The 11697-nt window shown below is 50.9% G+C and overlaps 1 protein-coding gene across 5 annotated transcripts; it reads right to left on the bottom strand.

The window, feature by feature from the left end:
* Window positions 1–493: 493 nt before the first annotated feature.
* Window positions 494–9314, bottom strand: LOC125699580 (G-protein coupled receptor 83-like). 5 transcript variants are annotated; one of them, XM_048959256.1, is made up of 6 exons: window positions 9206–9314; window positions 8667–9104; window positions 6483–7304; window positions 5613–5738; window positions 4380–4513; window positions 494–1906 (listed from the first exon to the last, which is right to left on the bottom strand). In XM_048959256.1, exons 3-6 carry the CDS (start codon window positions 6864–6866, stop codon window positions 1312–1314), a joined length of 1239 nt encoding a protein of 412 aa, XP_048815213.1. In that variant the 5' UTR covers window positions 6867–7304; window positions 8667–9104; window positions 9206–9314; the 3' UTR covers window positions 494–1311. The 5 variants fall into 5 exon arrangements, with proteins under 5 accessions (XP_048815213.1, XP_048815214.1, XP_048815217.1 ...); XM_048959257.1 differs by having other exon boundaries at window positions 6483–7301; XM_048959260.1 differs by lacking the exon at window positions 8667–9104 and having other exon boundaries at window positions 9206–9292.
* Window positions 9315–11697: the final 2383 nt, after the last annotated feature.

The raw sequence follows: 11697 nt of genomic DNA, 5'->3' as shown, positions 1-11697 counted from the left end.
GGGTCACTGAGCCCTTGCCTGCTCATTACCCAGTGAAGGCTGTTCTCAAGGTTCACTTAGCACCACTGCTACAGCACTAGGCACTGGGTACCTTTTCTTTTGCTTATCACCTGGCCTGAACCCCATTACCTATTGACAAATAGGGAGTAAACCTTGTTTTCTTAAGGGCTCCTGTAAGAACATACTGGAGAAGCTTAGCAGCAGCCTTCTACAGGTGAGCAACCCCTCACCCAAGCACAACCTGGAAATGTGCAGGCAGGAATGGCTCCTGCAGCCCCCATGCAGCTTCTGAGGAGCAGTGCGATGGGAAGGGGCATCATGGCCAGGCAGGAGCACTGCTTCTCATTGCCTCTGTTCCACGCTGCAAGCAAAGTCACACAGCAAATCTGGTTTCTGTCTGCTTTGATATCCTTTGTCTCTCTGTATTTTTTTTCCTCTCTTTCCTTTATTGTCTTCTTTTCTCCATTTGCCTCCCAAGTACAGCTAAATCAAGCTATTCTTCTCAAAACTGTAGAAAGCCTCCCCTTTAACTGTGATTCAATTCAGTTGCCTCAATGAATCTCTTCCACAACAATTAGTAATTATCTAGAATTATTTAATTCTCCAGTTGGTGAATGCTACAGCCTTGATGAATTATTTTGTGGCCTTTAATTCAGTGCCTGTAGGTTTGTTTGCAACATAATTTAACAGAAATTAAAATAAATTCTCAGTGAACCAAATGACATGAGGTCTGACATAGAGATGGAGCTCTACAGCCCCAATACAGTGCTCTGCTCCACCAGCACACAGCCTGGGCTGGGACCAGGACAGGAGGAGCAGCAGGACTCAGTGTGACACCCACCGCTGACTTCCCCTTACCCTGCTGTAATGCTATAATGCAATCTTAGCAGGGTAGCAAAGACTTTGGCTGCAGCAAGCTAGGATAAGCCCAAGTGCAGCAGCCCTGGATGCAGAATCTACAGAAAAAAAGCTGTTTACCTTTACAAGGCCTCAAGTACACAGGGATCTCCAGAGAGATACCCTCACCTCCACTGCCAGCCCTTAAATGAGGTCTGGGCAGGAGTGGATCCTGGATCCATCCCTTCCACCACTCAGTGGCACTGTTTGACTTGAGCTCCCCCAGTTGGCCCTGCCTTCCCATCAGGTGCTGCATCACTTCTTCAAGCCCTGAGTTAGCATGTCTGCTACACCTGCACTCAGCTGGGAGGCTTTAGTATGAATTACCTGGGGGAATCCCTATGGATGAGGTTCACCTGCTACAAGGGTCCTTCTTTCAGACGTGTGCCAAACTCCGTCCATTGCCACCCTTGCTCACAGGTCAGTGTTGGCTGTCGGGATGAGCACAGCGGAGCAAACGCTGTTTGATGAGGGCCCCTTCGTGCACCCAGCTCGCTCCCCCCAGGCCTCACGGCAGGACGCGGCCAGGGGCGGCTGCGCAGCACTGCACGGCTGAGCTGTGTGCTGGCACATGCACAGCAGGGCTCTGAGCTCCGCACGGAAGCTCTCATTCAGCCAGCAGTAAATGAAGGGATTGTAGCAGGTGCTGCTCATAGCAAACCAGTGCAGGGCAAAATAGAGCGAGTTGTTGGTTTTGATGCCCAGGCTGGAGATGAGCACCACGTAGCAGTTGAGGGGAAACCAGCAGACAGCGAAGACCACCACAACCAGCACCAGCATCTTGATGCTCTTCTTCTTGTTCCTGTGGTGGGCGACGTACTGCTGCGTGGTGACGTCACCGATGGCATTGCGCAGCCACAGCTTTTTGGCCAGGCGCGTGTAGGTGGCGGTGATGACGAGCAGCGGCAGCAGGTAGAGGAGCAGGAAGGTGGACAGGTCCAGGTACTTCCAGACCAGCTCTGCAGGCTCAGGGAAATCCGGGAGGCACAGACTCCGCACGGTGGCTTCCCTTGAAAACAAGGAGGTGTGTGTGTAGCACGTGGCCGTGCGGATGGGCGCTGCTCATTTGGCAAAACGTGCTGAGGTTTTTGCAGCCCCACTGACACAGCCTATGTGGTGCCAACAGGGAAGGGGCAGATATTGCTCATCTCAACTGATAAAGGTCAATCAGAGCTGTTTCCCTGAAAACCCTCTCCTCGTGCCCATCACCCTGAGGCTTATGCTCGTTTCTGCATGCTTTTGCTGCCTTCTGCCCTAAGTTATTCTGCTGTCCCAAAAAAAGAGAACCTGAGAAAGACAGTGCAGAGCTCCCCCTTGGAAGCTGCAGCAGATTTTAATTCAGTGAGGCCCTCACATCCTCTTAGAACAGCAAAAAGTTGCTCCTGAAGGCTTTTTTTTTTTTTTTTTTAAAACTTAAACTCTGTTTTAACTTCTGGTGACTAGATAAGACAAAACAAGGATGTTCATATCTGACAGATTAATTAAATACAACTCATCCATTCAATTCAGCACAACAGATCCGTGCTCTGTTGGCACTTCTCACTGCACCTCCACACCACAGAGAACAGGAACACTGAGTGTTCCTGCAGACATTGAAAACAAAAATGCATTAAGAGAAAGGGACACTCACAGATCTATTTCCTGGTGATGTTTTCTCCTCTTCTTTCCTTGTGTCCCTGCCTCTTTCCTCTTGTTCCACTTTGCCCTTTTCAAACCTTGTCCTCTGTCCACTTGTCTCCATCAAGCTGCACTATTTGCTGCAGTATTGATTAATACCTGTAATACCATGTTCTCAGCTTTCAGAGTTGGCTTTTGTGCCACAAATAGAAGGTTAACTGGAAACGGGCAGCACTGAAGGTGCGTGCCACAAGAGATGACGGAGGACAAGGCAGGGCACAGCAAACCTGAGAACACGAGGACGTGGAGGACATGGAGGACCCAAGGCCACTCTGCAGGACACGCAGCCACACATGGGCAGCACGGAGAGGCCACATGCCCACCGTGGCTCTGGGCACAGCTCTGAGCACGGCTGCAGCCTGGCTCCTGGCTAACATCCCAGGGAAGCAGCTCCTGCTGCTGTCAGCTCCCAGCCATGGGATCTATTGCTGGTGACATTACCACCAGCATTTTTACTGAATGGAAAACAGCGATGAAAATAACGTGTCCTGGAAGTCCTTATATTGCCAACTGCCCCGTGCCAGCCTGAGGCTGGGTTTCCTCTAGGCACACCGAAGGATGAGCACTGACAGGTGCAGTGAAAGAGATAGTGGCATTTGTTCATTCATAAGCAATTTGTTGGGTAATAGCCTGAGCGCAGCTGCAGAGCAGTGCGGGCACTGGAGTAACCCAGCACTCTGTTTACAAAGTCTGAGAGCTGAAGATCTCATGTCCCCCTGCAAGACACCTCTTGGGCACATAAATCACAGCACGAGCAAGGAGGAGCTGTGGAAGCCCACGCTGCACTCCCGTTTGTGTAACCCATCCACAACCACTATAAAAAGCCATGCAAGGAGGTGAATGGGCCCCTACAATGCTGATAGGAATGGCTGTGCTGCAGGAAGACATTCCAAGCCATGAGTGCCCTCAGCAGACAGCACGCAGAGGGGAAAATAAGAGTTTGGTTTTTGTTTCTTTACTTTCTTCCAGTACCTCAGAAGACTTCAGGTGGGTTTGAAGTTCCACCTCCCCTCCTCTCAATAAGTTTTCGTTGTGTTCAGCCCAGCAAGGAGCTCCCTGTGCTGCCAGGCAAGCGCAGCAGCACACCCAGACCTGCCACCCCTGCTGCAGCACTGCTCTGCTCATCAGCCCTGCACTGCAAGAAGAGAAGTAGTGTTTCTCTTCTGCTTCTCCAGCTAATGTAACACCGTGCAGAGCAGCCTCCTGCTTTGAGGAAGGTTCCCCTGCTGCACAAATCCAGAGATAAACACTGAGGAGCCACAATGCATGAATCAGCACATGAAGTTGGGGCTCAGGCCTGGCTGACTCAGAGGCACTCCTACCCCTCCCTGCCTTTCCTGCTCTGGACAAGTGCAGATGTACTGCAGATGTTTACACATGCGGTTCACTTTCTCTTCCAAACCACAGCACCTGCTCTCTGTTTCCTCCCTGCCTGCACATGGGGCCACACAGACACGGTCCTTCTGGGATTACAGAGCTGACTGTGTGCTAAGGGATGAGAAATGGACCCTGGGGGAAGCCAGCCTCTGGGAGACAAACCCACCAGGCACAGAGAACCAGTGAGCGCCCCACAGTGGGGCTGTGCCTGGGTGAGGGGCTCAGACTGGCCTCCTCCTGGGAAAAGATGAAAACAAAGCGAGGTTCCACGCTCCTGTGTGCCAAGAGGCTCTTCACTGCAGGCAAGCCTCTGCCATAGGAAATGAGATTTCATTGACACACAGAAATTCCATGGATGGCATCGAGTGCTGCAATGTCTCCCCACAGTTGGGACTCCTCCACCCCCATACTAAGAGCAGAAAGCTCACCTGTAGTTGTACTGGAAGAGCTTCTGGTAGATGGCATGGGGCAGGGAGAAGGAGGCAGCCAGCAGCCAGATCACAGCGATGCTCAGTGCTCCTTTTGTCAGAGACATCCTTTGCTTGAGTGGGTTCAGAATGACCTATAACACAGACTGCACGAGGCTCTTGTCTCATGGGAAAGCAAAGTCCTTCCACCAAAGCACACATATATAACACATATGTATGATTTAATGCTATTTAGAAAATAACAGCCATGATTAGGGGAAAGTCCTGCATATCAGAGTGACCTAGAAAATGGGAAACAGTTAATTTCTCAATCTGCTCAAAAGTGCTTTCAGATAAACTTTTTCCTCTATTTCTTTTCTGGGAGAATCATTTTCTTTAAATTTTGTAAAAATAAGTAGAAAAAAAATAATCCTGTGCAAATTTCTTCACTTCTGGGTATGTCCTTCCATTCAGTATGAATTATATAATGAAGCGTGGTTTGTTTGAGCTGAGCCCTCTGCCCATCTGGAGACATTAGCTTAGCCTTCATGAAGCTTCCTGAGTTAGATGAAAAGACTTCAGGAGCTTATAGAAGCTCAGCATATGAAAAATTCTGTTTTGGTAGAGGAAAGGAGAGCAAGTGCCTGATAGAAGTGCACAGCCTGGTCTACCTTCTCCTTCCTGCTCTTGCAATACATGGAGCGCTCAGTGCAGCAGGCAGGCGATGCAGTCTTGCAGCAGGCAGTGATGAGCAATGTCTTCTCACAGCTCCAACATGTCCCCAGTATTCCCACACCAGCCCCTCACCCTGCTGCTCCCCTTCATGCTGCTCCAGCATCAGTCCTGCAGTTACACTTCACCAACTGGGATTGCTTTTTACTGATGCAGAGAGCTGAGAACCTCTGCCACCTCAAAGCACCCTGCAGCTCAGTGGTGCAGCAAACAGCCAGTGCTGCTTGAAAACAGAACAAGCAGGCAATCAGGTCAGAATTTAAGGTCAGGATGTTAGATGTGTTTTACTGGTTTGACTTAGAAAGCTGAAAAGCTTGAAAATATCCCCTGCATAGCTGAACCACTGCTTTGCTTTTGGCAGTGGCTCTGCTGCCTTTCAAGACCCCCACTGCAAACAAAACCATCACACCTATCAGCCATGCCATGGCAGCTTGCTTTAACCACCACAAACATAAAGCTCAGCTGGCATCGAAGGGGCTTGGGAGGAGCTGTGCAAAAAGGTATGGGGGAGCAGGGCCTCACCTGGTGCCTGTCCAGGGCAATGGCTGTCAGGGTGAGCGTGGAGACGTGCAGCGAGCAGTACTGCACAAAGCGGCTGACATGGCACATCGCCTTCCCAAAGATCCAGGTGCTGTTCACAAACCGAACCTGAGGAGAAAACAAAAGCCATCAGCAACCAAACTCGCAGGGAACACCTTGGGCTGCACCTGACCTTGCTGCTGCCCTTTGGCTGCTGGGCAGCTCACCCAAAATCCACAAAGCAGCAATGTGGGATGTTGAAGCACCCTTACATAAGAGCTTATAAGTTAAAATATCGAGTTGAAATGAGTGGCGCTGTTGCAGCCCACCCAGCTTATCCATATAAATAGCATCTACAAACAGAAGTAATTACATCTTTATTATACCAATACATTCGGACAAAGTGGCCAAGCCCTGCTCCTGTGCCACTCCCTGCACATCTGGAGGGCTTTCACTGAAGTCTTTACCTAGCTGCTCACTGTGAGGGACTTGGCTGTTTTCCCCCCAGCTACGACCAGCAGCCACATTGCTCTGAACCCTTGGATTTAAAGTTTGACTTTGCAGTCCTGCTGCATGTATGTTATTGTTTCTGACAAACCCAGACATCCACTCTGCAATCCCCAAGCAGCTCTCCTGACCTGCGGCAGTTTGTCAGCACACCTAGAGAGACTTCAGAGTCCTTTAGGAAACAGAGTCCAACAGAGCCCAAGGGAGCCCACAGTTTGCTGGACATTGCTTTACCTGTGCAGCAGAGCCATCCATTAGGCTTGGCTGTGTTGGGTTCACACCTCAGTTCTAGCACAGCAACCACTGGACTGCGTATTTCTGGGGCGAGTGCCCCCGGCCAACAGGACTGCCCTGCGTGCCACCTACCAGAGTGAAGGGCGTGTTGAGCAGTGTGATCATGATGTCAGACACAGCCAGGTTGACGATGAACAGGCTGGTGGCCGAGTGCATCCTCTTGTTCTTCAGCACCACATGGCACACCAGCACGTTCCCAAAGAGAGACATGATGATAATCACTGAGTACGCCACAATCAGGAGAGCCTTCACAGTTGGTTTCTGGGATTCTGGCTCGTATCGAGCCAGCTCCGCAAACTTCTCCCACTCCACAATGCGGCTGTCTGTCCAGTTGAAGGCAGTCCTGTTGGTTGCTTGGTAGATGGACATGAGTTTGGTCAAGGAATAGTAACGGCCAAACTCCTCAAGATAAGCTGCTATCTGTGCATGGTGGGATGGAAGCAGCACGTGTGGCATGGTGGGTGAACCCAGGTCGTTGCTCAGCTGCCAACCGGGCTGCCAACACAGCAGTGGTCCACCAGCCACACCTGCTCAGCTCTCTGGGAAGCTGACGAAGATGCAGCTGGCACTGTGAGCAATGCCTGTAGGCGCACAGCCTCAAAGGTGCAACGGGCTCCCAGGGAGCAGCACCAGGGAGAACTTAAAGCAGAGGCCTCTGCACAGGGCTGGTTTGGGACTGTGCACTCCCAACTCCTCCGCATACCAGGAGCTGCAATAGCTCCACAGGTGGGCTGGAGAGATCAACTCATTATTACACAGAGCACATGTAGGAATGGGCATTTGTCAGGTTGTTTTTATTCGTTCTCAGATGAGTGCACTTTTCCTCCAACTTTCAGGGAAGGATGTTCTGGTGCTGCTCTCATCCCATACTTCAGAACAGTTGTTTCTTTTCTGCTGAAAGATTAAACAAGTTCATTTAGGGTGTAATTTTTGAGATCACAGCTAGCTGTTGTATGCACCTAACCCCAGCAATTACCCTGGAGTTGTTCAGAACTTGAAAAATCACATCAGAAGTTAACTTCAGTCTATCTCATACTTAAAAAACAAAACAAAAAACCACAAAAACAGCTAAATTCTGTTCAGTTTCATTTCCAGTGAGAAAGCAATCTGCCCAGCAAAGGCAACACTCAGCAGTAAAGAAGTACACAGGTCAAAAAACACCCTCACAGCATATACAAACCAGCACAAAGCATCAGAAAACTCATCAAGCATAAAAATCACTACTTTCTCACCTCTCAACCTCCTTTTCTCGTTTTTAGGTATTTCTGGTGATTTCAGATTGATCTGTTGTTGTTAGGAACTTAAGAAGCACTCATACCATTACATCCAGCTATGCAGCACACAGGAGGAGAAAGTTGTTTGGAAAGCATCAGGATTTCAGCAAGGAGATGCCTTGTTTTTGTGCCCCATGGCTGTGTACACAAATAGTGATCTCGTATGGAGGACAGGATTAAGAAGCAGCATTCTCGGAGCTGCAGAAACTCACCAAGATGTCAGGAGGCCACAATGCTCACCCAGCAATGCGAGCATCCAGAACCGCACCCACCTGGGTGGATGCCCACCGGGGTGCTGAAGGGCCCACAGTGAGGACCCCGTGCTATCACACCAGAGAGCTGAGCCAGCCCAAAATCAAACAAGTGGTGTTCCTAGCTGCTGACCTGGCCGACCTCATGGCTTATTTCTCCCAAGAGAGGCTCAGGAACAGGAGAGCTTAAGGAGATGATGGAGCTGTGACCTGATTTTCCAGCATGGAACTCCTTAGGAATTTCTGTATCAGTCAAACATGGCTGAAGCAATTGTTGGAGCTCGGCACTGGCTGCAGCCTCAAGCAGAGCAAAGGTGCAGCAGGGACAGCATCCTGCTTTCCTGGGGAGGTGCACGCACTCTGCACCACGGTTTAATACAACAAGCGTTCAGCTTTATAACTTCAAGTAACCCAAAGGATCAGAGAGGGAAATTCCACCCAGCTCAGCCTTCCCCCGCCCTTCTGCCCCGGGTGCCTGCAGGCGGCCGCAGCACCCACGGCTCCAGCTCAGCCCTTTCTGTTGCAGAAGCGCTCACCTTTCATCACAAAGAATTTAAAGGCACCTCAGCGACAACCGTCAGTACGATCTGAACTCTAAACACAAACCAACGCTTCACCCCCCGAACCAAGCAAGCCTCTAGGGAAGAGCACGCAGGGCGCAAAGCGCGAGTTAAACGCGGTTTCCCAACAGACTCCAAATAACAGAGGGAGAAAAACTCCCCGCCCCTTACCGGCTGTGCCGCCGCTGGCAGCTCCGGCTCGGACCCCCCCGGGCTCGAAGCTCCGCCGGACCCGCGCAGCGCGGAGCCGCCGCGCCCCACACGTGCAGCCCGGGTGCAGCTCCGCTCCCCGCTGCGCTCCTCTGGCTTTAGCGGAGATCGGCGCTCGGAGGCAGAGCCCGACGGCGCGCTCCGTACCGGGCTGTCGGAGCGGTCGGAGCACGGCGGGGAGCGCGATTCGTCCGCGGGTGTGCGTGAGGTTCATGAGAAGGCAGCGCCGCGGCTCGGGGAGCGCTCTCATGTATCGCCGCGCCCGTCGGTGCGCACGTGCTTCGCGGGCAGGTCAGGCAGAGTGAAGCTTCCCGCACGGAGCGCTGTGGGAACGCTCCGCTGCGGCTCCCGCGCAGAAGGGGAGAGCGTAGGTCGCTCAGAACGTTGTGCCTCCCATTGCTACAATCAGAAAGGTTAACGTGGTGGAAAGGTGATATAGGAGTCAAACAGCAAAAGGGATTAACGCGGATGGGACGGTGTTACAAAGGGAAAGCGCTCACCCATCTCCAAAAATCTCGGCTCACGAGGAAACTCTACAAGAGGGAATCTCCACCCAGAGATCCTTCCCCGGTGGGGGTCACCCCTTCCATGAGGTCTGTGAGAGGTGTAGCCAGGCTCCACCCTTCCTGTCACACAGCTGAATCTCCTTCACCTGCGCTCCCAGGGCTGACCGGGTCCTTCCCCCAGGCGATCCACCAGCGGTTCAGGCCCAAACTCAACAGTTCCCATACACCTACCTATTTCCATGGAAACTCCAACAAATACAAAAGTGCAATAACGCTATTTGAGAAAGTTCTCAGTTGCAAAATACTGTTTTTCAACGTAGTCACCCCCGTTAAGTGTGTGTTTTCACCAGCAGTGAGCAAGAGCTGCATAACATGCTTATAAATATCTGCACCAGTGGAGGTGAGCTGCTGTCACCTGCTGAAATGCATCACCCACTCCTCGCTGTGCTCACATGCACTGTTTGGTCTCTGTAAATGCTCAGCAAGGTGAATGGCAATTGGTGCCATCTTTTCTGCGTAGAAAAATTCTGTGCCGACCATTTGCTCCGTATGTACTTCTATGTCAGACACCGTTTTGTCAGACCACCTTTCTGCTGCCATGGATCACACAGCAACAAAATGTGATGGAATATCAATGGGAAGGTTCAGCTTCTGCTGCCAACTCTCACCAACGTCCACCTCTGACCAGCATAATAACATAGGAGCCATTTCTTTGGTAGCAGCCCTCATGGTCCACAAACTTCATTCTCTCATTGTAAAAGGGTGGAATAGAGCAGACAGGATGCTCAGTGCATGCAGTGAAATCGTCACGTCTCTTTGGATACAGGCTGTTCACCAGTTCTTGTGAAAAAAAAAGAACAGGATTCTTTTCTTCTAGTTCTGAGACATTTGGATGATCTCAAAAGTCATCAGCAGGAGCAGGAAGGACACGTTGGCCACCCATCCATGTGGGCTGCCCACACGCACACCCCTGATGCAGAGGATGGAAGTCTGATCTCCACAGATTAATTCCCAGAACAGCAGGTGAAGAAAGTCAGTGCCTACGGCACCTTTCTGACGGGGCAGTGCTGTGAAGGCCGGCTGGAGGCTCAGTGGAGATCTCTGTGCATTTCACCGGGCTCTGGATCCTCCCAGGTGCGTAGAGCCCTGCAGCGCCCTGTGGGCACGGAGTCCTGCAGCATCCCTGGGGCACACAGCATCTGCATGTATGGGGTAATGCAATTAACAGAGAACAAAAATCACAGCAAGCACAACAATCTCCAAGCTTGAAATCTTGAAGTGGGGCTTTTAGTGGAATTTCAGCCCTGATGGATGCTTCTTAAATAAGCACTCTTCCCGGGCCTGAATCCTTCTTGGCAGATGCAGACACAGCCTCACAAGAAACTAAGGTGATTTTGGTCTCAGACACAGATACTGGAAGATACGTGTTTGAACTGGAGATTGTAGTCATTTCAATTTCCACCATGTGCAGCTCACACCTTATTAAAAAGAAGAAAGGTTTTGGATTATGTCCTCCTCCCATCTCCTCTGTGGCTGTGGCTCTGTCTGCAGCCACTTTCCCTCTGCATAGGGGAACCCAGCCCATGTCTCCTTCCCAGAGTGGGGTGTCCTGAGTTACCATGTGGTTGGAGTTGGCCACAGCCACATAACCTCTCTCAAAGCACGCAGACAGTGATGAACCTTTTCACAATTGCACACTTCTGCAGTTTGGGCACCTGGTGCAGCTGGTGCTGCGTCTGCCAGAGGCTTTTGGAGAAACCAGTGAAAATCTTTGCAAATAATAATAAATAGCAGAGGCACTGCTCTGAAATGGGAATCCTCCCCATCGGAGGGAAGAGACAGCCTTGGGATGGATGTTTCCTGGTGTCTAAGTGCTGCCCACCCCAAACCTGTGACAAACCTCCAGTTGCTCTCAGCAGGAGAGGAGTGAAGTCTGTACTTACTGTACCTTCTTGCCTGAGGCACATAAGGACATTCTGCACAGCAAGTGATCTTGTAGGCCTCTTTTTCTTTTTTTTCCTCTGAAGTCATTTCCATCTGGACTATGAGATTCCTTGCATCTGAAGAGCCATTGCCTTATTCTGTCTATAAGCCTGTGTGTGCTTCATGTCTTGCACAATGTGGTGTTGGCTTTATACTGCCAGCACATTCAGAAATTAGAGCAATGAGCTTAATCAGATCCTCAGCAGGATCTCAGACACATTATCTTTCTTCAGATGCAAAGGATTTATTTGCAGGTATGCATTAGAACCTCCTGAAACATTCAGAATGAAACTCAGTGCAGTCCCATCCCTGCATCCTATCTTCCTTTCACAGTAATCCCCACTGACCCTCAGCTGTGTTTGGTTCCTGCATGCAGACAGGTGAGCAGAGATGGAGGGCAGCCCGCTGTGCTGAAATCAGCTGAAATTAGGCTGTTTTAACACAACTCACACCAACAACAAGTGCTGTGCCGTGGCTTCCAGGCTCCCACCTGGCAGATGTGC

This window comes from Lagopus muta, chromosome 13, assembly GCF_023343835.1.
Source record: "Lagopus muta isolate bLagMut1 chromosome 13, bLagMut1 primary, whole genome shotgun sequence".
NCBI classification, from domain to species: Eukaryota; Metazoa; Chordata; class Aves; order Galliformes; family Phasianidae; genus Lagopus; species Lagopus muta.
Note: the sequence above shows the minus strand (reverse complement) of the source record. Positions and strands in the feature narration are given on the sequence as shown.

Bases quoted from the DNA above. Each gene is read 5' to 3' on its own strand.
- LOC125699580 (XM_048959256.1), bottom strand. From the start codon at position 6,866: ATGCCACACGTGCTGCTTCCATCCCACCATGCACAGATAGCAGCTTAT. The intron at 5,739-6,482 runs GTAGGTGGCACG...TTTTCTCCTCAG, and splicing joins TCAACACGCCCTTCACTCTG to GTTCGGTTTGTGAACAGCAC. The intron at 4,514-5,612 runs GTGAGGCCCTGC...TCTGTGTTATAG, and splicing joins TTGCCCTGGACAGGCACCAG to GTCATTCTGAACCCACTCAA.